The sequence below is a fragment of the Rhinatrema bivittatum genome, chromosome 4, assembly GCF_901001135.1.
Source record: "Rhinatrema bivittatum chromosome 4, aRhiBiv1.1, whole genome shotgun sequence".
Classification (NCBI taxonomy): Eukaryota; Metazoa; Chordata; class Amphibia; order Gymnophiona; family Rhinatrematidae; genus Rhinatrema; species Rhinatrema bivittatum.
The window spans coordinates 218,831,434-218,858,942 of NC_042618.1; the positions used below are offsets into that span (position 1 = coordinate 218,831,434).

A 27,509-nucleotide genomic window follows, 5' to 3' on the forward strand; every position below is an offset into this window, starting at 1 on the left:
GGCACTGACCCTGCAGCCAGCAGGGGTCTCCCTTCAGTCTGATGTTCAAAGCTACAGGCAGTGCCTAGAAAGTAAAAACAAAACAAACCCAACACCGCGGGGTGGCGGGCGGGTTTCGTGAGGACTAACATCCTGCTGTCCTGTGAGAACACCTGTTACATCAGGTAAGCAACATTTGCTTTCTCACAGGACAAGCAGGATGGTTGTCCTCACAAATGGGTGAGTACCGAGCTGAGGATGTCCTGACTTGCACCAAATGCACCCAACGACGTGCAACAGGCACTACAACTGGGGTGGAATTTGGTAAAGGGCATCCGCACCCTACCGGGAAGGTGGAAGGGTGTGGTACATCACGTTGGAAAAAGGTTACGCAAGACAGATTGGCCGAAGATGGAGTCCTGTCTTCCAGCTTTGTCCAAACAATAGTGGGCTGCAAAGGTATGGAGAGAACTCCAGGTTGCAGCCCTGCAGATGTCAGGAAGCGGCACCGATCGAAGGTGTGCCACTGACGTAGCCATGGCCCTCACAGAGTGTGCTTTGACACGGTCTTGAAAAGGAATGCCCGCTTGCTCATAGCAGAAAGCAATGGAGTCCGCCAACCAGGAGGAAAGAGCCTGCTTACCCACAGGTTGTCCTAACTTGTTAGGATGGAAAGAGACAAATAATTGAGTGCTCTTCCTGTGAGCAACCGTACGGTCTAGATAAAAAGCTAGAGCTCGTTTACAGTCTAGGGTATGCAGAGTTTGTTCCCCGGAGTTGGAGTGGGGCCTGGGAAAAAAAGATAGGTAGTATTATGGATTGATTGATATGAAACTCAGAAACTACCTTAGGTAAAAATTTAGGAGTACCGCCCGGTCCTGCAGGAGTTTAGTGTAAGGCGGATAGGTAACTAGGGCCTGTAATTCACTAACCCTGCGAGCTGAAGTGATAGCCAAAAGGAATAACACTTTCCATGTGAGATACTTTAACTCACAGGAGTGCAGAGGTTCGAAAGGAGGTTTCATTAGACGACCAAGAACCAGATTAAGGTCCCAGGATGGGGCCGGAGGCCGTAAGGGTGGCTTCAGATGGAGCAAGCCTTTAAGAAAACGTGTTACTAGGGGTTGTACTGAAATAGGGACACCCTGTACACCTTTATGGAAGGCGGCTACCGCACTGACATGCATCCTAATGGAAGAGGTTTTAAGACCTGATTCAGAGAGATGCCATAAATAGTCCAAGAATTTGGAAATTGGACAGGAAAGGGGATCAAGGGACTGAGAAGTGCACCATGATGTGTACCTTTTCCATTTGTATGAGTAAGACTTTCTTGTGGAAGGCTTTCGTGAAGCTATCAGGACTCGAGAAACGGAATCTGAAAGGTTGAAAGGCTGAAGGACTAACCTTTCAACATCCATGCCGTCAGGGACAAGGCTTGGAGGTTGGGATGGAGGAGGCATCCGTCGTTTTGAGTGAGCAGATGCGGGTCCTTTTCCAGAGGAATGTGCCTGCGGATGGAGAGATCCTGGAGTATTGGAAACCATACTTGGCGTGGCCAGTAAGGTGCTATCAGGATCATGGTTCCTCCGTCCTGGCGTAGCTTCACGAGAGTCTTTGACACAAGAGGAAGTGGGGGGAATGCGTAGAGCAGACCGGTTGTCCACTTGAGGGAGAATGCATCCCTCGGCCGAGAGTTCTGGCTCCGAATGAGAGAGCAGTAATCGTCCACTTTGTGGTTCTGAGGGGACGCAAAGAGGTCTATGCGGGGAGAACCCCACTTGTGAAACAGAGAGGTCGCTATCAGAGGATCGAGTGACCACTCGTGCAGTCGGAAGACACGGCTCAGCCGGTCTGCCAATACATTGTCTACTCCCGGCAGGTAAGTGGCCCTGAGGTACATGGAGTGGGAGAGGGCTTCCGCCCAGATCTGCGCAGCTTCCTGACACAGAAGGAAGGAGCCTGTGCCTCCCTGCTTGTTTATGTACCACATGGCCACTTGGTTGTCCGTCTGGATTAAGATTATCTGATGAAAGAGATGATCTTTGAAAGTGCGGAGCGCATAGCGGATTGCTCGAAGTTCCAGGAAATTGATCTGGTGTTCGGCTTCCTCGTTGGACCATAACCCTTGGGTTTGAAAGTTGTCCACATGGGCTCCCCAACCGATGTGAGAAGCGTCGGTGGTTAGGATTACTTGCGGATCCGGTGGAAGAAAGGGTAAGCCCTGAAGGAGGTTGACCTGAGTCGTCCACCAGGTTAAGGATAGGCGCAGCGCTTGTGTGACTGTGACTATGGAGGACAGAGGCTGAAAAGCTTGAATCCATTGGTGTCGTAGAGTCCATTGTGTTACTCTCATGGCTAGTCGGGTCATGGGAGTGACTTGAACCGAGGATGCCATGTGTCCTAGGAGATGAGGAACTGGCGAGCCGTGGCCGTGTCTTGAGACTGGAGCTGGTGAGCTAGGGACATGAGAGTTTGGACCCGTTGAAGCGGAAGGTAGGCCTTTGCCTGTAAGGTGTCCAAGTCTGCCCCAATGAAAGATAAGGTTTGAGATGGGACGAAGCAAGATTTCTCGTAATTGACAAGAAACCCTAAGGAAAGGAGTGTGTTGATTGTCAATTGTAGGGAGGACCGGGCAATCTGAGGGGTGGAGGCCCTGATTAGCCAATCGTCCAGATAGGGGTATACGTGGACACCTTCCTTCCTGAGGAATGCTGCTACAACTACGAGGCATTTGGTGAAGACTCGTGGAGCAGATGCCAGACCGAAAGGCAGTACTCGGTATTGATAATGGTCGCGGCCTACTAGAAACCGCAGATATTTGCGATGGGATTGTGTTATCGCAATATGGGTATAAGCTTCCTTGAGGTCGAGGGAGCATAGCCAATCCCCTTTTTGCAGCAGAGGGAGTAGGTAGTAACGTGCCCAGGGTTACCATCTTGAACTTTTCTTTTTGAAGGTACTTGTTGAGGGCCCGAAGGTCCAAAATTGGACGTAGCCCTCCTGACTTTTTTGGAATTAGGAAGTACCTGGAGTAAAATCCCTTGCCTCGTTGAGAGGGAGGGACAGGTTCTATAGCATTTGATTGCAAAAGGAGGGATACTTCCTGTTGTAATTGAGTGAAGTGGCTGGATAGACTCCACGCTTGAAGAGGCGGGGAGTCTGTCGGAAGAGTTATGAAATTGAGGTGGTAACCCTGTGCGATAATTGCCAGCACCCACTGGTCTGAGGTAATCCGTATCCAATGCTGTAAAAAGTGGCACAGACGACCCCCACAGGGATGTGGGGGAGTGGGATATGGCATGTGCTCCGTGTTGGGAAGTCAAAGGCCTGCCGCAGGCCCGGGAGGTGGGGCTACAGCAGGTCTTTGTTTCCGAGGTTGGCGTAGCTGAGGTCTGGTGGAGGATCGAGCCGGACGAGGCCTAGTCTACGGAGGGTAATAACGACGTGGCCGAAAGAATGACTTTTTAGAGTCCTTCTTAGGTGGTGGTTTGGAGGATACCTCAGATGGAACAGACGAAAGTTGTTTCAACGTCTCGTGGTGATCCTTCAATTCCGCCACAATCTGTTTGAATCTGTTCTCCGAACAGATTGTCCCCCAAGCAGGGTAAATCGGCTAGACGATCCTGGACCTCTGGGCGAAGGTTGGATGATTTTAACCAAGCCCAACGTCTGGCTGAGATGGCAGTAGCTGAGACTTTCGTGGAAGCATCGAAGATATCGTAGGCCGTTCTGATCTCGTGCTTCCCAGCTTCAAATCCTTTGTGAAGGAGGGCTTGAAGCTGTGGCTGGTATTGGTCCGGTAATGTGTCAGCGTAGTCCTGCATCTGTTTAAGGATAGCTCTGTTGTATTGAGTCATATAAAGTTGGTATGAAGCTATGCGAGATATCAACATAGCCCCATGATACACTTTCCTTCCCACACTATCAAGGAATTTGTTGTCCTTGATAGGGGGAGTGGAAGAGTGTGGTTTTAGGCGCTTGGCCTTCTTTTGCGCAGACTCAACTACAACAGAGCGATGATCCAGTTGAGACTTCTGAAATCCTGGTGCTGACTGAACGAGGTATGTTGAGTCAGCTTTTTTATTAACTGGCGACACAGATGAAGGTGATTCCCAGTTTTTCTTTAAAAGATCCAGAAATACCTGGTGAATGGGGATGGAAGCGATAATTTTTGGGGCATCCAGAAATTGGAGCAGCTCCATCATTTGGTGCCTGTCATCGGTCTCAGATTGCAGCTGAAAAGGCACAATTTCTGACATCTCCTTTACAAAATTTATAAAGGAGAGATCTTCAGGAGGAGATCGTTTTCTACTCTCTGTAGGAGATGGTGGGGATGGTAAATCTGTATCTGAAGATGTATCATCACCCCAGGTATCATAAGGATCATGTAGGGCTTGCAGTCCTGAAGGACCTGGTAGAGGATCCAAAGGCATCGATGGAATCGGTGCTGCAAGCGGAACTGTGAACGGCATCGAGGGCTTCGGGGGCTACCGATGGAATCGGTGCCGATCTTGGAATCGATGGAGCCGAAGGATAAATCGGTGGAAAGGTATGTGAAGGCACCGATGGAACGACACCGGACGGGGGAATCCGGAACGGTGTTTCTCCTGTCGATGAATGTCCTTCCGGAGATGATGGTGTAGTCGGTGCTACTGGAATCACCGATGGAAGGCTCGCATGAGTGCCTCCATACGATTTAGTATCGGTGCCAACGCTTCCACTAGAGGCTCGGTGGTCGGTTCCCTCCTCGGTGGCAGAGTCGGTGCTGAGGTCGGTGCCTGAGGCGGTGCCGGAATCGGTGCCGGAGGCGGTGCCGGTGGAGGCTGGAATCTTCGCATCGCATTCTCGATGGCCTCCTGGACCAGCCGGTCCAGTTCTGCCCGGAGACCAGGGGTAACCATACCCGGCTCGACGGGAGAGGGAGGCTGAGGCAGGGCCGGAAGTACCACCGTAACCGGTGGGATCACGGCCCCCGCCACCCCGGGAGGGTGTGGGTTTCCTCGGTGCCTGCGAACGAGACGTGGACGGTGCCAGGTCTGACCGAGGCTTTTTCGTCGGTGGCTCGGCCTGTTCAGAGGTCGATGGTTGTGGATCCTCGACGGGCCGAGACTTGTGCCGTCGATGGCGATGCTTATCCTTCCGATCTCCTCGCCCATCCGGGGAGGGGACAGGAGTCGACGGCCGAGAAGTCATCGGTGGAGGACGGTCACCGGAGGGTTGACGATGGTGGTGCAACTTCGACGGTGCCGGTTCCGATGACGTCGATGCTATCGATGGCGTTGGGGTGGGTGCATGGAAGAGGAGCCCCATCTTCTCCATCCTGGCTTTACGACCCTTAGGTGTCATTAGGGCACATTTAGTGCAAGTCAGGACATCATGCTCACTTCCCAAACATAGAACACAGACCCGATGGGGATCTGTGATTGACATAGTCCGGGTGCAATCCGGACAACGACGGAACCCCGTCGCCATGGCCTAGGGCCAAATTTAGCAGCGGGATTGGTAAGTGCCAACAGGCCTCTAGGGCCAAAATCGACGGCAGTCGATGAAAATCGGCAAAAAACTTACCGGCTTTCGCGGAGGTGACAAAAATTTGTCGAAGGGAGACCCCTGAGGGGCAAATTTTCTTCGGAAAGAAAAAACCGAATTCCTGTCAGGAACGTGGTAAGAGAGCTCCTTTCACCGCGTGGCAGCTGCTGCGCGGAAAAAAGAAGACTGAAGGGAGACCCCTGCTGGCTGCAGGGTCAGTGCCTTGCTGGGCATGCCCAGTAGGGGCCAGTCAAAGTTCTGTTTAAACTTTGACAGAAGTTTTCCGTGGTGGGCTCCATCCTCGATGTCACCCATTTGTGAGGACAACCATCCTGCTTGTCCTGTGAGAACCAAGAGCCTGACCCAAACAAACCAATGTCTAAATCCCTTCGGCAGGAGGCATGCCAAACAAGAAATACTGCTGCACCACCAGTTGCCGTACCATTTGCCTTCATCTACTGGTAGAAAGACATAATCCACCTATCTGGACTGGTGTAGCAGGAAGAAATGGAAGTATTTGTTTAAACATCCTCAAACAAAATACATCCAGTTCCCAATACTTTCACATCAGTGATGCACTGTTTAGGTATCAAAATAAAAACAATTTGCAATTAGCTTGATAGAAACATTATGGGGGGGGGGCTCCAAAATATTACCAGGAATGCAGAAAACAGCAACATGTTAACCAGTGCTCACCTTTCACACAAACAGTATCACAAGATAAGAAAATAAATACATTTCTGCTTTAAGAGGAAGAAACCAGTACTTACCAAACAAAAAGAAACTTACCTGGGGGAAGGTTTGAAAGAGGTACGCAATCATTTCCAAAGCAGATTCTCTTCCTGTCTCATATTCATAACTACCAGAGAGTTACCAAAAAGAGAAAGTTAAAAGTCAACAAATTCAATGATAAATTTCTTTATCCTTGGATCAACCAACACAAACTTACTTAAGCTGTGCAATTATGAACTCCAGATTTGTCTTCAGTTGGTCCCCAAGAGGATAATCAAGAAGATATTTCAGGTAAATCTGAAAAACAAATGACCAAAAACTAGTTTCTACTCTGATCAGACAAAGTATGCAAAGACAATGAGTCTTACTATTGGCCAGATTGACCAAAAAAATAGAAATTTTGACTCTTTTTGTTTCTTTTGCTTTTTATGCTGTCTATAAAATTCACAAACAATTAATGGCAAATAACTGAGACACCTAAAAAACTTCTCAGATGTTTAAAAGTGATGCTCTCATCTATTACCAGATGAAATGTTCAATAATAATCTGTATGCAACATTTTCAATGTTGCTATTAAACATTTTTTTGTTTTTGGTACATGCTAATATGGAAGGTCACGTTTCACGCACCTGCCTGCACTGGACTCTGACCGGCTCGCTCTGTCCAGTGATTGCAAACCTGGCCACCTTCTGCATGACTGCATCCATTTCAGGAACCACCAGCTTTCGCGATAAAATGGCCTTTTGAAAGATTAAAGGGAGAGTGTGAGTTACGCTGCTTAATGCAGTAATCTGGCTAAGGTTGTGTAACATCAGCTATCAGTCGTATGAGTTTGACTTCCTGCAGGCACTGATCCAGGTCACTTTTGGTTTCTCTCTCTCTTTCGTCTTTTACCATTGTGGATGGATGAGCATATAGGTTAATATACCTAAACCAACAACTAGGGTCCTTTTATTTCTTTTATTCAATCTCTCAACACAGTTCTTATCAGCATCCTCTCCATATCAGGGGTAAGCAACTCCGGTCTTTTGAGTGCCACAAACTGGTCTGGCTTTTAGGAAATCCATAAAGAATATACATGAGATATAATTTAATTCATTGCATCCCATTGCATGCAAATGTATCTCATGCATATTCATTGCAGATGTCCTGAAAACCAGACCTGTTTGTGGTGCATGAAGATCAGAGTTGCCCATCTGCTCTGTATTGACACCAAGCACACTTAAATTCTATCAGTTTTGGTTTCTGCTATCTCTGCTTGCGGATTATTCCAAGCATCTAACACCCCATCAACAAAGGCCTCCTCTGCCTTCGTATCATGACCCTTTATCCTTGAATTTCTTTTTTCTATGGCAAACTGCACCTCTTTATTAAAGCCTGCTAAGTATTTGAATGTTTCTGTCTCATGACAAGAGTGACGATCTCTGCCCAGAAGAGGCAAGAAACTGGAAGAAAGTGCATCAATGGCACTATTTAGGGGAGGGTGCATGCCTGATCACATACAGATATTATAAATCCCTTAGCTCCATCAGCACTAAAAGAAACCCAATTAACATAAAATAATTATTATCCGATTTCTCATTATAAATACAACAATCAAGGATATGAAAATTACTCTAGGAGTTACTCGATAGAGATAAAGTGCTCTTGCTATGTATTCACTAGGCTTCCCTGGTAATGTGTTTGGAGGTGGGGATAGGGACAGCTTGTGCACTCTTTCACACATCTTCCACCCCCTCGCTACTCCTCTCACCCACTACAGACCTTTCTCATGCCACTTCTCAATCCTTTCACATTCTCTACCCCTCTCATTCTATTCTTCACTCCTCATCCCTGCCTTCCCCCACCCCACCCAACTGCAAAGTCCTCTCCTCCTTTTTTCCTCCCCTCCTCCTCCTCTCATTCTCCCTCAACCCTCTTTCTCTTACCTGCTACCCTGCTGCTGCCTCCCAGACTCCAATAGGACCAAAGAGGCCTCTTCATCTGCCCCCCAGGCCAAAGATAATGCAGACTGCTTCCAGGGCTTGACCGGGCCCAATAGGAAAATTGGTTCTTATCTGCTAATTTTCTTTCCTGGAATACCACACATCAGTCCAGACAAGTGGGGTTTGCATCCTTACCAGCAGATGGAGGCAGAGAATAAAAACTTTTCAGGCACTGCTATATAACTGAGTGTGCCACCTGCAGTCTCTCAGTATTGACCAAGTTAAGTAGAGCCACAAACTCAAAAGCAATAAACAACGCCCTCTACCAGGGCAAACGTAGTTGGGGCCCCCTGAAATGAAGCCCTCCCATCCAACAAAGGCATTGAAAACCCATCAGTCCTAACATTCAAAATATATACAAATAAGAACAGGTTCTGCATTAATATTTATCACAACTACATCAGTCTTTCAGTACCAGGAGATGGGTCTCTGGACTGATCTGGGGTACTCCAGGAATGAAAATTAGCAGGTAGGAACCAATTTTCTTTTCCTGTTCATACCCCAGATCAGTCAAGGCAAGTGGGATGTACCCAAAGCTCCCCTACACTGGGTGGGCACCCGAAAGACCTGCTTGCAGCACACCCCCAGTGAAGTTTGCCTTTCCTGGCGCTGCACATCTAAACTGTAGTGATTGGTGAAAGTTTGATGGGAAGACTATGTTGCTGCTCTTCAGATTTCTTGAGGAGATCTGAACGTTGGAAATTGTTAGTGACCTTAAGATAATGCAACAGAATCCGCCACACATCCAGTAAGTGAAGTCCCCTCGCATGCGATCCTTCTGAAGCCAGATTCGGAAACGCCGATAATTCCACTGTACGGTTGAGATGAAAAGAAGAAACAACATTCGGCAAAAACGAGAGCACGGTACACAAAGTCACCCCAGTATCTGAAATCCGCAGGAACAGTTCTCAGGATAAAGCCTGGAGTTCCAAAATCCATATGGCCAAACAAATCATCACCAGAGAGACTGTTTCCAAATTGATGTCCTTCAGCGATGCTCTCTGTAAAGGCTCAAATGGGGCACTACAAAGACCTTGCAAGACCATGTTAAAATTCCATGAGGGACATGTTCTTCTCACTGGCAGCCGCAAATGTTTGGCACCCTTGAGAAAACATACAGCTTCCAGATGGGCAGCCAAAGGATTTCCCTGCAACCTCTCACGAAGGTCACCCAAGGCCGCCACCTGTATACGAAGTGAATTATAGGCCAAGCCCTTGGACAAACCCTGCTAAAAAAGGCCAAGATTTGTGGAAAATCCATGGATCTAGGCCCTCATTTACACACCAGGACTCAAACACCCTCCATACTCTGACATAAGCCAGCGAGGTGGCTGGCTTTCTAGCCTGTAGCAAAGTAGCCATAACAGATTCCCCTTCAATCTTAATTGTCTCCATGAAAGGGTAGAACCTCACCATTGCCTTGGCCACCTTGAGACCTGCTTCAGGAAAATCCTATTCCCAGTTCACCAGCTTAATCCTTTTAAGCAGTGGAAAGTCTTTTGGTAGACCTCTCAGACCATCCAGCACTGGGTCCACTCCTTCATTATCCGACTCTTCCTGGTCCACCTTAACACCCAGCTCCTCAGCACCTGGGGAATAAGAAGCTTCAACTCCTCTTTGTGGAATAGGCAGACCACCTGAGGGTCATTCCCCTCTGCCATCGGAACCTAGTCCGGGTCTACAAGATCCTTCACCTCATCATGGTTCCCATCCGCTGTTGTTGACTGCCATCTTGACCTCAGGATTATCCTCTTGACCATCCTATAAATCATCTGAAACTTCAGAATCTTCCCCTACATTAGGAAGGGCAAGTCCTAAATGGCACAGCAGGTCCCCCAACTTCCTGGGCGAAGACCTCAGAAGGATGCTGTGGCTGTTGAGTCAGAGGCCTTTTACCTCTTGTACTATTTCTGGCCAAATAGGCCTTGCGCAACAGCAAGACAAAATCTGTGGAGAATTCTTCCACATCATCATTCCTAGCATCTAGCACGACCTCCTCTGCCTGACTTTCCTCCCCTTGTTCCTCCAACCCAGTCTGAATTGCTGGCAAAAGCAGGGGAGGGGAATCCCTGGGCTCCCAAGAGACCTCCTGTCTAGCGCTGCTTGTATCCTTCCTGCCTGAGCAACTGCAAAGACTCTCCGGAGTTTCTTTAACAGGGCCCTGAGTACGAGTGACACTTTTGCTGGCCGCAGCTTTCTCAGAGGATCTTTCCCCTCCAGAAGAACATTCTGGAGGGGAAATGGAGCCACAGGCCTGACACTTTTTCCCGTGCTCGGAGGCCGATGCAGGCACCATTACTCTCACACATGGTCGGGTCTGCCTGCTGTGCTACACTGTCGGCATGATCGCAGCCCAAATCGGAAGTAGCGCACCCTGTCCCGATGCTCCACCAGCTCTTCAACAATGCCCCGGAGGCTCCAGACGTAGCGAACTGACAGCCTCTTCCCTCCACGAAAGCCATCTATGCGATCGCACTATCTGCCGACCTTCCGCCGCTTGCTTCTTTTTTTTTTTTAAACTCTTAAAGAAACAGTGGTTCCCAAAATAATCCCCAGCCAGAAAGGATAAATACTTCCCTGCTGCTGAAGAAAATCTAAGGGGAAAAAGCCTTCAAGAAGAATAAGGGAACCAGGACCACTGGTTTTCAGGCTCATGGATGCTGCGGCTTAAAGCTGCTCAGGGATTGCCAACCTCCCCGCTCAACCTGAAGGATGGTTCACGAAGCTACCTAACACCTCAGGGAGCGTCTCTTCAAAATCTTCTCTTTTCTTTTTTTTTTACTCTCTCAGACTGCAGGTTTGCACCTCTACCATCTGCTGGAGACAAGGAAATATTGAAGGACTGCAGGTGGCGCTCTCTGTTATATAGCAGTGCCTGAAAAGTTTTTATTCTCTTCCTCTATGCAAAACTCACTTGTCTGGACTGATCTGGGGTATGAATAGGAATCAGTGTTACCTCCCGGCTCCTCGGGCAGCCTTGCTAGCCATGAAAATCCACTCACACCAGGCGATTGGATTATCGAAACCCCGACCACAGTAATTGTTTATATAACACTGTACTTTAATGAACACAGAACTATGGAAGATAACGAACATGGCGATAAAGTCCCTAGGGCCTGAGCACTGGTTGAAGAGAAGAAGTGAATTTGTAATGGGCACGTAGCGAGTGATGGGGGGGGGGGGGAGGGGTCTCTGAATTGGGGGTTCAATTTTCACCCCGTTTGTGTTCTAGCCATCACACTGACCACTCCCAAATGCTCTGTTGGAATGACAGAGGTGGTCTGCCTGTTTTGCATTCAAAGTATGTGTGGAAAAAAAATATAAGCAGTGAACTAACGGTGCTGCCCAATTCTGTAAAAGGGTGTGATCAGTCAGAGATTTTGCCATTCACTGGCTTTCCCCTCTGATTATATTTTTCTAATATTTTTTTGTTCCTTTTCAAGATGGATTCTGTATTCTTAAAGCGTTCCATGAGCCAGCAGGTTCATTGCTGCTAGAAGTTTTGCCAACAACTTTGGCAGGAACCCTTGCAGAGGTCTGACAATGTCCATTTCAATTAGAAGTGAAAAGTAACTGAAAGATAAGTGGAATGAAGAAGGCGGAAATAGCCAGACTAAATTATGCTGACAGGCCAAAAACCTTCAGTAAAGTACAAACCACTGACATGGGCCACTGACATGAGAATAAATCTTAGATCACGTATTCATGATGTATGTTCCATAAACACGGTTGCTATTGATGCAAGTTTGTGTCATAAGATAGTTGCCATTTTGTCACAGAAGCGCTTAATAGTGAGAGACAAGATGGAGCCGTAGGCTGTTACCTTGGTTCGTGAGAGGGCTGAAGAAAGCTAACCAGCTGACTAGGCTATGTAGTTGCCATCTTAGCAGACCGGACAAGATGGACTGGAATGAGGAAATATGGGAATGGAGGAGGAGAAAGGAGAAAGAAATTCCTGATGGTGAGAGTCTTACATGAAGCACTTAGTGAGCAGATTCTTTACCTGAACTTGAATCCTACCTATTGCAAGGATGCTGGATCTCAGCTAGACCAGCATACCACATGTAAATATTTTCTAAACATAGCAGAATAACTAATGGTATTGACTGCCTGTTGGGAATGGTTTGTAATAAGTGTCTGGTCACAGGGAACGGAGGTGCTGCCTCATATATATACACACACACAATACAGAGAGAGAAGCAGATGAAAGGCTGTTACCCTACTTAGCCACCAAGAGCTGTTCCAGAATAGAACATGAGGTGATGCTGCAGACAGGAAGAGTTCTGTGAGCAATTCAGTGCACACACAAAAAAAACCCCTCTACTACACCTTTAATAGGCCAAATGCTGTCGCTTGCCGAGATGAATCATACATGTCCTCTTCAGCATACCCGAGCAAGACCTGCAGCTGCCTGTCTGTTATCAGGGGGCTCTTCACGTTTCTCACAAGTAAAGTCACCACCTGAAAATTGAAAGTCAGGGTGAATCCCGATTAACCAGCATGTATTCTTTAGACTGGCTCCTAGAGCACAGTGTTGCAAAATAAGAGACGGGTAATATTTCTTCTTAATATTTCACTACCACTCTCTGCACACAGCAAAGAAAGGTACATCCTATTGTCCTCTCCCTGAAATTAAGCATGGACGTGAACCAAAATCCGGAGAGAGAATATCACTCCGGATTTAGCTGCAGTGTTATGCTCATTACCCTGCTGCATCATTAAAAAGCCAGCAGCCAAGGCTGGGCTAGCTACTACATTTCTTAGGAAAGAAAATATAAAAAACATACTTTGAAACAGTTTACAACCAAATGGAAGTTCTGCCCCCTGGCAGCTCCCGCTTTGGCGTAGTCCTTCAGCAGTAGAAAGAGCTGCCTGGTCAGCTGTTCAGTACTTGTCTCTACAGACGGCAGAGGGAATTTTAACATCCAAACCAAGGTCTGCAGAGCAGCAGTAATAACCTGGAAATATACAAATGATGTTAATCTCAAGTGGGAACAAGTCTGGAGGGCCTACAGCAACCACAAAAGGCTACTGCAGACAGCATCACATCAGAGTCACAGAATAAGAACATAAGAACATCTGTACAAGACCACCACATTTACTCAGAATGACAATTAAGATGCCTGTGAAATGATCTAACCAGTAGAAAATGAGCACAAACCCGCAGGTTACATTTTATGGAGAATGACTCTGTTTACTTGCAAGTAAACAGAAGTTTCACAACTGTCGTAGTGAACAAAGTTTTTTGTTTTTTTTTTGTTGTAATGAAATTAGTTTGTTTTTTTTTGGCTTATTTTGACTTTAAAATCTCAGCGTAAAACTTACAACAGACGGAGCATTACCTGTTACGTCATCTTACCAAGCAAGTTCGAGGTTCTCAGCTCCTCTCACCAGGGCATTACCTGCCAGGAAGTGCTGCCCTGCTCATCTTAATTAGATTTTCCCTTACTGAGGTGCTGATACATCAAGAAACGCTTTTAAAATTATCATCCTAAAGCAACTGAATATATTTTCTGTATTTGTTAAAAAGTACATGTAAATGGATTTCACAGGTAGCAAGAAAAGAAAATAGAGGAAAATCCTCATAAGAAGCTGGGAGATACCCATAGCTCTTTAATATTGCCAGGGGGGTTGGAGAAGACATCCAGATGCCTTTTAAATTCCTGTCTAGCCCTAAATGCTTTAAGAGGCAGAACCAGGCAAAGCCCTGTGCTCCAAATTCTCCATCTATTGAGGCCACTTGGACCTCAATAGATCTCGACTTTGAGGCCACTTGGACCTCAATAGATCTCGACTTTGTGGTGCAGTCGAGCCTAGGCAGGGAGGGAAGACAGCTGCTGTCAATGTAGAAGCCCCTGTCTGCCAACAAGTGGTGTTAACAGTGCGTGCGCCTCAGATAGGGTGCCCCCTCCAGCCTTTGGGCTCTCTGGGGAACAGAGTGTGGCAGAGAAAAAGCACAGGGGACAGACAACAGCAGCAACAAAAAAAGCAGCACCAAAGTGACTGCAGCAGTACTACTGGAAAACAGCAAAGAGAGGAACAACAGAATTTTTGCTTAGTGTGTTGTACCTTTACATCCATAGATTGCAGACAGTTTATCAGCAGATGCACAAAAGGATCCAGCATTTCCAAAATATGATCATCTGAGGAATTGATTTTGGATTTCTTCAAACTCATGTGCAGAAGCTGGAAGTGTTAGAGAAGCAGAACTAAAATCTACCTTATAAATGGGCTCTGACCGACGGCCCGCAAATGCGCAGTAGAGAGCAGCTCTACCGCGCATGTGCGGGCCAGCACGTTGGTCAGAGCCGTGCGTAAAAAAATAAAAAAAAAATGGCGGCGGCGGTAGCGGCAGCGGGCGGTGGCGGTGGCGGTAGCGGGCGGCGGTGGCGACAGCGGGCGGCGGCGGTAGCGGCCAGTAGCGAGGGAGGGAGGGACGGACTGAGTGGGAGGGAGGGACGGAGAGAGAGAGTGGGTGGGAGGGACTGAGTGGGAGGGACGGAGAGAGAGAATGGGTGGGGAGGGAGTGAGTGAGGGGGGACTGAGTGAGTGGGACTGAGTGAGTGAGAGGGGGGGAGGGAGAGTGGGACTGAGTGAGTGAGAGGGGGGAGGGAGAATGGGACTGAGTGAAAGGGAGAGGTGGGACTGAGAGGGAGGGAGGGAGTGGGACTGAGTGAGAGGGAGTGAGTGGGACTGAGCGAGAGAGAGGGAGAGAGAGGGAGGGAGTGAGTGAGACTGAGTGGGAGGGAGGGAGGAGTGGGTGAGGGAGGGGGGGAGGAGGTGGTGAAGAGTGAGGGGAGAGAGAATGAGGGGGAGGTGAGAGACAGAGGGATGTAGCCCGTTTTAACGGGCTTAACGGCTTGTCTTATATAAAAGACCAGGAAAAATCTTCCATCGACTAAATCATGATATTTATTGGCACAACCCACAGATTTAAACAGAAAATGATTTTTTGATGGGAGGCGGTTTCTTTCTGCTCATTTGGGCATCTAGCTCAAATCAGAACCGGGGCGCCGGCATCATAACCCTTCATTCATTTTTTCCCTATTTTATATCCCAGTCATCTCAGCAGCAGTCTTGGGTCACGGGGGAGGGGGGGGGGGTGTGAAGAGGATAGGGTTGTATCTTACATAGAAGGGAGCAAGCACTGAAGGGTAGTGGAAAAACAGGAAAGTCTGTCATTTAGGAAAGTAAACTAAACAAAATTGGCAGGACTAGCAAAAACATTTCTAAGATTATTCGACTGGCAGCTGAAACACACATAATCATTAAAGCACCAGTAAAATAAAATGTAAAAACAACCACCCCCCCCCTTTCAGTTGTAGGAATACCACTATTAAGATCTCCTCTTCCTTATTCAGAACTATATTTTTTGAATAAAAGACTTTAATGCTAAAAGCCATTATTAATGCTGAAAGTCATGAAGGCTCCTCCTATTTTGCCACCCTAACCATGATGAATCAATATAAATCAGAGTTCTGCTGTGCAGATCCTCATCTGAGCTTCACGCAGGTATCAAGTGGATAGATGTACAGGATGACTACAACAGCAAAAACAGGTGAAGAGTGGCCTGAAAGAACGATATATTTATTTTAAATTGGGCACGGTTATCTTAAAAAAAAGACATTTTATTTCAAAAAAGTACAACACTATACCATATATTGGAACTACCCCCTAAAAGAGAAGACTTTAGCAGAAGACTAAAAGTAGGAAATAATGTCAAGGTGTAAGTTGATGCTTTGGAAAACCTTGTTTAAAGCATTTGGTAGATATCAATATAATGGGATTTCCTTGCAGATATTATGAGTAAATACTGTAGAGACCTCCAGTGGCCAAAATAGCAAAAAAAAAAAAAAAAAAGAAGGAAGATAAGGCCATTGCAGAAAGACTAAATGAATTCTTTGCTTCTGTGTTTACTAATGAGGATGTTGGGGAGATACCAGTTCTGGATAAGGTCTTCAAGGATGATGAGTCAGACGAACGGAACCAAATCACTGTGAACCTGGAAGATGTAGTAGGCCAGATTGACAAACTAAAGATTAGCAAATCACCTGGACCGGATGGTATGCATCCCAGGGTTCTGAAGGAATTCAAAAACGAAATTTCAGATCTATTAGTTAAAATTTGTAACCTATCTTTAAAATCATCCATTGTACCTGAAGACTGGAGGGTAGCCAATGTAACCCCAATATTTAAAAAGGGCTCCAGGGGCAATCCAGGAAACTATAGACCAGTGAGCCTGACTTCAGTGCCAGGAAAAATAGTGGAAATTATTTAAAAGATCATGGTTAAATGGAACAAGGTCAGTATGGATTTACCTAAGGGAAGTCTTGCCTCACAAATCTGCTTCATTTTTTTTGAAGGGGTTAATAAACATGTGGATAAAGGTGAACTGGTAGATGTAGTATATTTGGATTTTCAGAAAGCGTTTGACAAAGTCCTTCATGAGAGGCTTCTAAGAAAACTAAAAAGTCATGGGATAGGAGGCGATGTCCTTTCATGGATTACAAACTGGTTAAAAGACAGGAGACAGAGAACAGGATAAAATGGTCAGTTTTCTCAGTGGAAAAGGGTAAACAGTGGAGTGCCTCAGGGATCTGTACTTGGACCGGTGCTTTTCAATATATATATAAATGATCTGGAAAGGAATACGAGGAGTGAGGTTATCAAATTTGTAGATGATACAAAATTATTCAGAGTAGTTAAATCACAAGCGGATTGTGATAAATATCAGGAGGACCTTGCGAGACTGGAAAATTGGGCAGCCAAATGGCAGATGAAATTTAATGTGGACAAGAGCAAGGTGTTGCATATAGGGAAAATAATCCATGCAGAAGTTACATGATGTTAGGTTCCATACTAGGAGCTACCAACCAGGAAAAAGATCTAGGCATCATAGTGGATAATACATTGAAATCAGCAGCTCAGTATGCTGCAGCAGTTAAAAAAGCAAACAGTATGTTAGGAATCATTAGGAAGGGAATGGTGAATAAAACGGAAAATGTCATAATGCCTCTATCGCTCCATGGTGAGACTGCACCTTGAGTACTGTGTACAGTTCTGGTCACCGCATCTCACAAAAGATATAGTTGCACTGGAGAAGGTATAGAGAAGGGCAACCAAAATGATAAAGGGGATGGAACAGCTCCCCTATGAGGAAAGGCTAAAGAGGTTAGGGCTGTTCAACTTGGAGAAGAGACGGCTGAGGGGGGATATGATAGAGGTCTTTAAAATCATGAGAGGTCTAGAACGGCTAGATGTGAATTGGTTATTTACACTTTCGGATATTAGAAGGACTAGGGGGCACTCCATGAAGTTAATAACTAATCGGAGAAAATTCTTTCACTCAATGCATAATTAAGCCCTGGAATTTGTTGCCAGAGGATGTGGTTAGTGCAGTTAGTGTGGCTGGATTTAAAAAAAAGTTTGGATAAGTTCTTGGAAGAAAAGTCCATTAACTAATAATTATGTTGACTTAGGAAATGGCCTCTGCTACTACTGGCATCAGTAGCATGGGATCTTCTTAGTGTTTGGGAACTTGCCAGGTTCTTGTAGCCTGGTTTGACCACTGTTGGAAACAGGATGCTGGGCTTGATGGAACCTTGGTCTGACCAAGTATGGCAATTTCTTATGTTCTTAAACCACCAACTACTCAAAAGTTACCGGAGTAGCAAGAAATGAGGGCAGAGATGAGCCTGTTTCTAAACTGTGAGGATTTGGGGGCATGGTCCAATCTACATATTCTGTGAGGCCATGATACAATTTTGGATCACAATCCTGGATTTGTATTTTTTGATTAAGGGTTTGATTTATTTATTTTTTATCCTAAGGTCAAATTTTGGATCCAAAAATAAAACCACTGACTGTGCTCCAAAAATCACAATGTGACCAAAATACCCTGATCAGATCATGCACACCTGGGCCACAGACCCTTGCAATCCAAAATTCAGCCAATCTCCAACTAAGTGCTGTGAGTGCTTTTTCAGAAACAAATCCAAGTGTCAAGAGTAGGAGTATGAATTGAGAGTCAGACCATATCTGGCAGCTCAATGACCCAAATACTGGGACACGAGACACAGATATTGTGCATGAGTAACTAAGAGTAACATGTCTAACTCTTCCCCTTGCATAGCTCCAGTCTTTCTTGTTAATAATGATCAGCAGATTTCCAGCAAAGGAAATATTTAGGAAGGGCAGAGGTTCAAGTGCAGTTCTCGTCAGGACTTTCAAACACAATACGGTCTGGCCAAGATTAATTTGCTGCTTTATAAACACCCAAACCTGACTCTTCCTTCTTCCCCCAACACTCATTGGATGCCTGAGGGCCATTATTTATTTTAAGCACAGTCCTTACCCGAAGTCCTGAATCCACCAAGACATGCATATTGGTCTTACTGCTGACGGCAGCTTTTTGCCCTCCTCTGGCTGGGGCTGATTGGATTAACAGGCAGCTCTCAAGCTGCAGGCGAGGATCTGGCAGACCCTGGGCTGACATTTTACTTCTGAAAATTAAAATTAGTATTTATGTTTCTATTCCATTTGGTACAATACAGTCTTTGTAGGCTCTGATTCCTTTTCATCAGGGCATCAGTAAGAGATTCTATTAGACCACAATCCCTGCTTCAGGTCTGACTGCAAGGCTGAAGAAAGGAAGTATCTATACAGCTAGTGAATATAGTGGGGCAAAATGTTATAAATGCCTAGATATTAATCAGTGTAAATGCTCTCTAGGTATAAATGCTTCCTTCCTTCAGCCTTATAATCACACCTGAAGCAGGGATCTATGTGGTCTCAAATAAAATAGTTGGTCCAATAAAAAAAAGGTATCACAAAGTTTAAATATTCAATATTTCTCCAGCACTAATATGATCATTAGAACTCTGCAACACAGACTTCTGATCACTGACGAAACAAATGCAGATTTGTTTGTGGGAGGGAGGAGCTTAGAAGTTTCATGAAAACAATTCCTGCGTGAGGTAATACTTTCAGGAATTATTTCCAGTTTGCACTGAGAGAGGTTGCATACTGAAGAACAATGGAAATGCACCTCCTAAAATAAACCTCTCTAGAGATGAAGGTGGTAGATGGATTACCAAATGACTGAAAAACCTGTGCATGAGGACGTGATCAGGCAAGAAATAGACCTTAAATATTCCCATTCCACCATGGCCATTTGATGTTGTGACTGCAAATCTAAAACTTACACTCATAATTTTAGCCGAGTGCTTATGTTCAAATAATATAAATATCATTGGAACAGTCATTTTATTTAATAAATGTGTTGAAAGGTAGCAGAGCAGTGGCACATTCCCATTCAGTCTCTACAGATCTAGATTCCAACTTGGATAATTTGTTGAGATCACAAAACCACTGCACCACTGGCGGTTTCTGTTCAGGATTGCAAGAGCAGGAGCAATTTGAGGTGCTACAAAGGAAAATTGGTTCTTACCTACTAATTTTCGTTCCTGTAATACCACAGATCAGTCCAGACAAGTGGGTTTTCCATCCCCACCAGCAGATGGAGGCAGAAAACAAAATTTTGAGGCACTGCTACATATTGAGAGCGCCACCTGCAGCCCTTCAGTATTGACCTGTACCCAAGCCAAAGATCAAACCCTAAACCTTTTCCAGGGTGAACAGGCAACTCAGGGTTGGAACCCCCTGCACTGGAGCCTCTCATACATCCAAAAACCAAACAACATTCTGAATGCAACATATGTACAAAAACTGTAAAAAAAAAAAACTCTTTGAAATATAGTACATCGATTATATCAGGAAATACAGTCTTTTGGCAGTGACGGGTGGGTCTCTGGACTGATCTGTGGTATTACAGGAACGAAAATTAGCAGGTAAGAACCAATTTTCCTTTCCTGTTCATACCCAGATCAGTCCAGACAAGTGGGATGTACCCAAGCACCCCTAAACTTGGCGGGAACCCAAAAGACCTACAAGAAGAACACTGTCACCCAAGGATCATTCTCCTCGGCCCGCACATCCAAACGGTAATGCCTGGTGAAAGTATGAAGCGAGGACCACACCGAAACTCTACAAATCTCCTGAAGAGACAGAAACTGACAGTCTGCCCAGGAAACTGCCTGCGCTCTTGTAGAATGTGCCTTCAATCCCACTGGAATTTTACAACCCTTCAAATATAAGCAGAGCAAATGACCTCCTTCGGCCAATGAGAAATCATGGCTTTAGAAGCCTTATCCCCTTTCTTTGTGCCACCAAACAATACAAAAAGGTGATCTGATCGCTGAAAAGAGTTGGTGACTTCCAGATACCGTAACAGAGTCTATTGCACATCCAAAAGATGCAGCTCTCTATCCTGAGGGGAATCCTTAGACCACTCCAGAAAGGCTAGGAGATCTACTCTCTGATTAACATGAAAAGAGGACACCACCTTCGGTAAGAAAGAGGGCACCATTCGCAATGTGACTCTGTCATTAGATATACGCAAAAAGGGGGTCCTTGCAAGACAGTGCCTGCATTCCGAAATCTGTCTGGCAGAACATATGGCCACCAGAAACACTGTCCTTCAAAGTCAGGTCCTTCAAGTCGCTCTTCTCAAGGGCTCAAAAGGTGCACCACAGAGTACTTGCAGAACTAAACTGAAGTTCCAATCTGGACACCAACTTCCGAACTGGCAGGTGTAAATGCTTCACCCCCTTTAGAAATCGAACCACATCAGGATGAGAGGCCAACAACTTCCCCTGCAACTTCCCCCTAAGGGAACCCAAGGCAGAAACCTGGAGCGAGCTATAGGCTAGACCCTTAAACAACCCCTCCTGCAAAATGGCTAAGAAATGGGGAATGTCTACAGACAGGGGATCCAAATGCCGTTGTAGACACCATAACTCAAAAACCCTTCAGACAATGACATATGCCAGGGGTGTAGAGGGCTGTCGCATCTGAAGAAGCTTGGAAATAAATCAGTTCCGAATAGTCTTTCAGGCCAATCACTGCCTCTCAAAATCCAAAAATATGGGGCTCTGACGAAGCAACCCTGACAGGTGGGCTAACCTGAAGTGTACCTCTATTGAAAGATGCACAAGATCTGCGAACTGCAGCCGCTGCGGCCACCGGTGCCACTAGTACCACCGTCCCCAGATGCAATTCTATGCACTGCGGAACTCGACCGATGAATGGCCAAGGAGGAAACATGTACAGTAGGATCCCCATCGGCCAAATGCACACCAGAGCATCTAGCCCCACCGCACCAACCTCTCTTGTGCAACTGAAAAACCTCGCTGTCTTTGCGTTGGCATGCGTCGCCATGAGATCCAACTGGGGAACAGCCCACCTGGCATAGATGTGATCCCAAGCTTCCAAGGACAACTCCCATTCCCCCGGATCCAACTGCTGCATGCTGAGGAAATCTGCTTGCACATTGTCCACACCTGCGATGTGAGAAGCTGCTATTCCCTCGAGATGGCGTTCCACCCAAACAAACTGTCGAGCTTCCAGAGCCATCACGTGACTCTTCACCCCCCCTTGCCCATTGATGTATGCCACAGTCGTTGCACTGTCCGAGAATATTCGAACCATCCAGCCTCTGATTCAGGGGAGGAAAGCTTCCTGGGCCCATCTGACCACCCTTGTGTTTCCAGAATATTGATGGACCAAAGCCCTGGACAGCACAGTCCAGGCACACTGTCCTCCAATCCTTGAGACTAGTGTCCGTGGTGACCACCACAAGTTCGGGGTCTCCAGATCCATTCCCTTTTCCAGATTTTGATGAGACAGCCACCACGAGAGACTGGACCTGGATTCTCATAGAAGAGGCAAAGGCAGATGATACTCCTTTGACAACAGATTCCACCTGGACAAGAGTGCCTTCTGTAAAGGTCTCATGTGTGCATGGGTACTTGCCAGGTTCTTATGGCCTGGTTTGGCCTCTGATGGTAAAAGGATGCTGGGCTTGGTCTGACCCAGCATGCAATTTCTTTTGTTCTTAAAGGCCCATGGAACCAAATCCAACATGGAAGCCATGGACCCTAAGACCTGCAAATAATCCCAGACGAAATAGATGCGTCACCTGCACCTGTAACTTTGACAATCTGTCCGAGGTCAGAAACACCCTGCCCTTCTGGGAATCGAAAAGTGGCCCTAGACATTCCAACAACTGGGTCGGCACCAGGTGACTCTTTGCCACATTGATTATCCAATCCAGTGACCGCAAGGTGTCCACAACTCACTGGAGAGACCACACGTACTCCTCCTCCTTCTTCACGCGAATGAGCCAATCGTCCAGATACGGATGTACCAAAATTTCTTCTTGCCGAAGTTCTGCAGCTATCACTACCATCACCTTCGTGAAGGTACATGGCACCGTGGCCAAGCCGAAGGGAAGAGCTCGAAACTGGAAATGTTGTCCTAACACCATGAACCAAAGAAACTTCTGATGGTCCTTTCGAATGGGAATATGGAGGTACGCCTCTGTCAGGTCCAACGATGCCAAGAACTCTCCTCTGCGGACTGCTGTTATCACAGTGCGCAACGTCTCCATTCGAAAATGTGGAACTCACAGGACCAAGTTCATCTTCTGCAAGTTGAGATTGGGCCAAAAAATTCCCTCCTTCTTGGGAACCACAAAATAAATGGAGTTTCTTCTCAGTCCCTGCTCCTCCCACAGGACAGGAACTATTGCGTTTAAATTTAACAGCTTCTGCAGAATCTCCCACATCACCTCTTGCTTGCTTCGAGAAGCAACGTGGGATTTCAGAAAGGCATCCCTGACAGGGCATGGAAATTCTAGAGTGCAGCCCTCTCTCTCACTACCTCTAGAACCCAACAGTCTGAGGTAATCTTGGCCCACTCTTCGTAAAAGCTGGACAATCTTAAAATTTTACTACTGTTGTATTAAGTTATAATTAGTAATGCAAGTTTAATTTTAAGGTGTTTGTACTAATTTATGTTTTAAATTTTGTGAACCATAGTGATGGAATATTGCTGTGCAATGGTATATAAAAATTGTATAAATAAATAAATAAATAAAATCTGCCCCCTACCGCTTCTATAGAGGAATAGGCAATGTTGGCTTCATTGCATTGACTTTCCAATACCAGCCACTTGACCAGCAACATCCCTGGAAGATTTGCGGAAGCCTCAAAAGGACTGCTGTCACCCTAACGACTGCTTCACTCCTGAACCAGAGGAGGTCTTGCCTGAACGAAACCTACGCAACTCCCGAAAACAGGAGCGAGACAGAAAAACCTTCTTGCTGGTTCTCTTATCCTCGGGCAACCTGTTCCCTTTGAACTCCCCCAAAGTCTTCATAAGCTGATCTAAATCCTCTCCAAAAAAGGTGTTTTCCTTTAAAGGGAAGATTGCACAACTGGGCCTTTGACCATGTCAGCCGACCAAATTTCGCAACCACAAAAACCTGCGTGCCGCTACTGCCAAGACCACGCTCGTGGCTGAAGTGCAAACCAAGTCATAAAGCATGTCTGCAACATAAGCCACTCCAAGCCTCCATGGGCGTCAACTGCACAGCAATGACATCCCCTGATGAGGCTTGCTCCTGTGCCTTCTGCACCCAGCACAAAAAGGCCCTCTGCATCATGCTGCCACAAACTGCGGCCCAGAGACTGAAGGTGGAAACCTCGAACATCTACTTCAATTGTATCTCCAACTTGCGGTCCTGAACATGCTTCAGGGTGGCAGTATCTGCTACTGGGATGGTCATCTTCTTGGTAACCGTTGAAACTGCTGCATCCACCTTAGGCACCTGTAGAAGCTCCAAGGTCACTTCCATCAGTGGGTAAAGCTTAGCCATAGCCCTGTCGAACTTTAGACCCATTTCCGGAAAGTCCCATTCCCGGTTAACCAACATTCAAATCTTCTTAGACAAGGGAAAAGTACTAGGAGTGCCACTCAGCCCAGCCAGAACTGGATTCAGGCCCTCATTATCAGACTCCTCCTGAGCCATCTTAATTAATCCCCAGTTCCTCCAACCCCTGGTGAATAAGAGGGTGTAATTCCTCCTTCTTAAACAAGTGGTCCTCCCAAGCGTCATCCGCCTCCGACACCGGAAACTCATCTGGATCAAAATCATCCTTACTAGCATCAGGGTCCACATTCGGAGTCGCATCCACGTCTACATCTAGATCTGCCCCAGGCTGATCCAGAGGGTGCTCCTGTGGATCATCAGAATCTCCCAAATCCCTGGGATCAGCCTCCGAACCCACGCGACCCTGACCCAGGCATTGCAGCAGATCCCCGGAACCTCCTGAAGACACCACCTTAGGTCTCCCAGAAGAATGACGAGGTGGCCTCTCTTTTGGACACTTCACACCCACCCCTTCCTCGCCGGGAAGGCCTATGCAGGAGAAGAACAAACTCTGAAGAAAAATTTTTGGGACCCTCAGTGCCCTGCTCGAGAAGGCACTCATCCAAATCCCCTCCCCCATCCAAGAGGCGGAGGGGAAATCCCTGGGCTCTCTGGAGACCGAGGACCCCTGCCTACTATCCCCCACAGGCACGACTGCACTCCGGGGTCCCTCCAGGACCGCAGCTGCAGCCCCCGAACAGAGGAACCTTTTTTCCAAGCCCGCCTCCGCTGAGATACCTTCAACCCCCACTGCACAGCCAGAGCACAGGGAATGAGTGTTGAGCTTTGTGGACCACAGACCGCAAGCCCTGCATGTTGCCATGCGTGGCTTTGGCGCCATCACTCACATGGTTCACTCAACAACCAGCAGGTTGCGGATGCGGCTGAAGCGGTGTGCTGCATTGTTGTTCTGGCCCGAGCAGTGCACAGGAAAAAATATAAGGCCACAGCCGTGACAAGATCACAGGTCCGAGACACGCAAGAAGACCTCAGGCCGCACCTGTGGCTGATATACTGCACCGCGCCGCCGCCCCCCCGACTCGATAGACAGACAGGAAGAGGCCTCCCTCTAACCCCTGGGCACCCCGGGGAGAAGGGAAAGGGGCAGCTACCCCAAGCCCCTGCCAGTGCCAACAGCTTCTGTCGTCCAAGGCACCCTCACCACCGTGCCCCAACTGCAGTTCCTTCAGTCACTTCGTTATCCTATTTTTTTCTCAATTAAAACTTAATACAATCAAACCAGGGTACTTCTCTGAACAGGATGGCAGCTTCGCAGGAGGAGACCTCGGAGGCCATGAGGGAGCCAGTCCCCTGGCTCTCAGGACCTCTGGAAAGCCATGGGCGAACACCAGCCAGAGGTTTCCAACCCCCTGGTCGTCCTGTTTCACCTGAGGGATTGTCCACAAAGGAGCCTAACACCTCAGGGAGATTCTGCCAAAACTTCTCAACTTTTTTTTTTTTTGTCTTCAGACTGCAGGTTTGCACCTCTGTCATCTGCTGGAGACAGAGAAATACTGAGGGGCTGCAGGTGGCAGTCTCAAATATGTAGCAGTGTCTCCCATCTGTTGGTAGGGATGCAAAACCCACTTGTCTGAACTGATCTGGGTATGAACAGGAAAAGTAAACTATCCCAGAACATCCCCACACTGCAAAATAACTTTGAAAAAAAGCAGCAATCATAGACAAAGTTGGCAAACATTGTTTTTAATGTCTTTTGCCTGTTTTTTTTAAATATTTTATCACTAAGCATGTGGATTGTTTTGAATTGGTATGTTAATTTTATAATCTGATTTTAATGTTGTACTGTAATCCACCTAGAACATCAGGATTGATTTAGAAAGAATATAAATGTTTATAAATAAAATAAATAAAAAAATAAACAAACAAACATACCACAGCTTAAAGTCACAACATTCTTCCTCAGCTCAAGAATTTGGACTTTACTACAGCAAATGTCTAAAGAACTGCAGGCATTTCTGGTGACTGTACTCCTTTCTCATTATTCCAGACTTACCTTACTTTCTCTGTTAACAATGGGAGATTTTCACTGATTAGGCCATGGCTGAGCAGGAGGATGACTTCTGCGGTCATGTCCACGTTGGCTATTAATCCAAACACAATGCGGCGTAATGCCTCATGCACTTTACGAGACAACTTCAGGCTGGTGGTGGTCTCCAAGATCTACATGGCACCAAAAAAATTGTAAAAAGCAGATTACCCTACACTGTAACAAAGCACCACCAATCAGCCAATCATAACCAGCCACTGAACTTCTCCAGATTATCCTACATCTAACATACTCGGAGGCTGCTACCTCACAGGTGGATTTACACTGCCCTGCTGCGGAAAGAGGTGTTTTCTTTGGTCAGCAATGAAATAAAATCCTGAATACAGATTGTAGAACACACAGGACCTAAACAAGGAGAACAAACTACACAAATTGCAAGGACTTGGAGAGTTTTTCAGGTTTTCACCCTATTGACAATGATCGCGTCAAGGTAATTTTTAATGAGGTAGATACCAAGCCCATTGTCAACCTGCCACCAAATTTCACCCCCAATCGGTCCATAGACAAACAAGTTATCCTGCCACCAGCACTGCCTTAGTGCCTGCCATCTTCACGTTGAAAAACACTAAAATAATGCACCGAAGACAAACTCAAATAAACTAAATAAATGTGTGGTTGATAATGAACAAGCCAATTAGTGAGATTCCTGAATATTCAGTGGAATATAGCTGGATAAGTGTTCCGCTGAATATTATATATGAAATCTTAAAATGCCAGGCAAGCTTACCCAGATAACTTCATCTGGGTAAGCTTGCCTCTCACCAGCCTTCTGAATATTTAAAAAAAACAAACAAAACTAGTGGCCAAGCTCCCCCACCCCCATCTTAAAACATTATAGTGGCCAAGCAGTGTTGATCCCCGCCCCCACCCCATACCTTACATTCTAAAAATTGTGGACAAATATCTCCACCCTAATTCCCAAACCACCAAAAGTGTCCCCAAAGCACAGCAGGAGAGAGAGACTCTTACCTATTTACTAAATGCCAGTACAGCTGACAGGTACCATCACTTTGCATTCATTTATTCACGTTACCTCATGATGTAAAGACCAATTCCCATTCAGAACTCAGTACTGACAGGGATTAGCTCCTTCCCTATGAGAGTGCTGAACATGGCCTTGGTCTTTTCATTGAAAGGTCTAAGTTTTAGAAGCCCAAGTTTTTGGGCCCTTAATTTATGGGACTTTTCAACTGAAAACGTAAGTGCATGAATTCAGCTGAAATTTCCCGTTCCCTATACGTATCCAGATCAGTCCAGACTCCTGGGTTTTGCCTCCCTACCAGAGGACGGAGACAGAGAAAGTTTCGCAGAAACTGCCATATAACCTGATGTGCCGCCTGCAGTCCCTCAGTATTTCTCTGTCTCCAGCAGATGTTGGTGATGC

The 27,509-nt window shown here is 46.4% G+C and overlaps 1 protein-coding gene across 1 annotated transcript in view; it reads right to left on the reverse strand.

The window, feature by feature from the left end:
• UTP20 (UTP20 small subunit processome component) overlaps nt 1-27,509 on the reverse strand; it is a 399,297-nt gene that overhangs the window by 70,723 nt on the left and 301,065 nt on the right. The window contains exons 46-53 of the mRNA XM_029599719.1: nt 26,072-26,238; nt 18,580-18,727; nt 14,295-14,411; nt 13,013-13,183; nt 12,555-12,686; nt 6,870-6,980; nt 6,458-6,537; nt 6,298-6,367 (exon numbers count right to left, since the gene is read on the reverse strand). Of these exons, the coding sequence (XP_029455579.1) occupies nt 6,298-6,367; nt 6,458-6,537; nt 6,870-6,980; nt 12,555-12,686; nt 13,013-13,183; nt 14,295-14,411; nt 18,580-18,727; nt 26,072-26,238 (996 nt within the window). The remainder of the gene's footprint in view (nt 1-6,297; nt 6,368-6,457; nt 6,538-6,869; nt 6,981-12,554; nt 12,687-13,012; nt 13,184-14,294; nt 14,412-18,579; nt 18,728-26,071; nt 26,239-27,509) is intronic.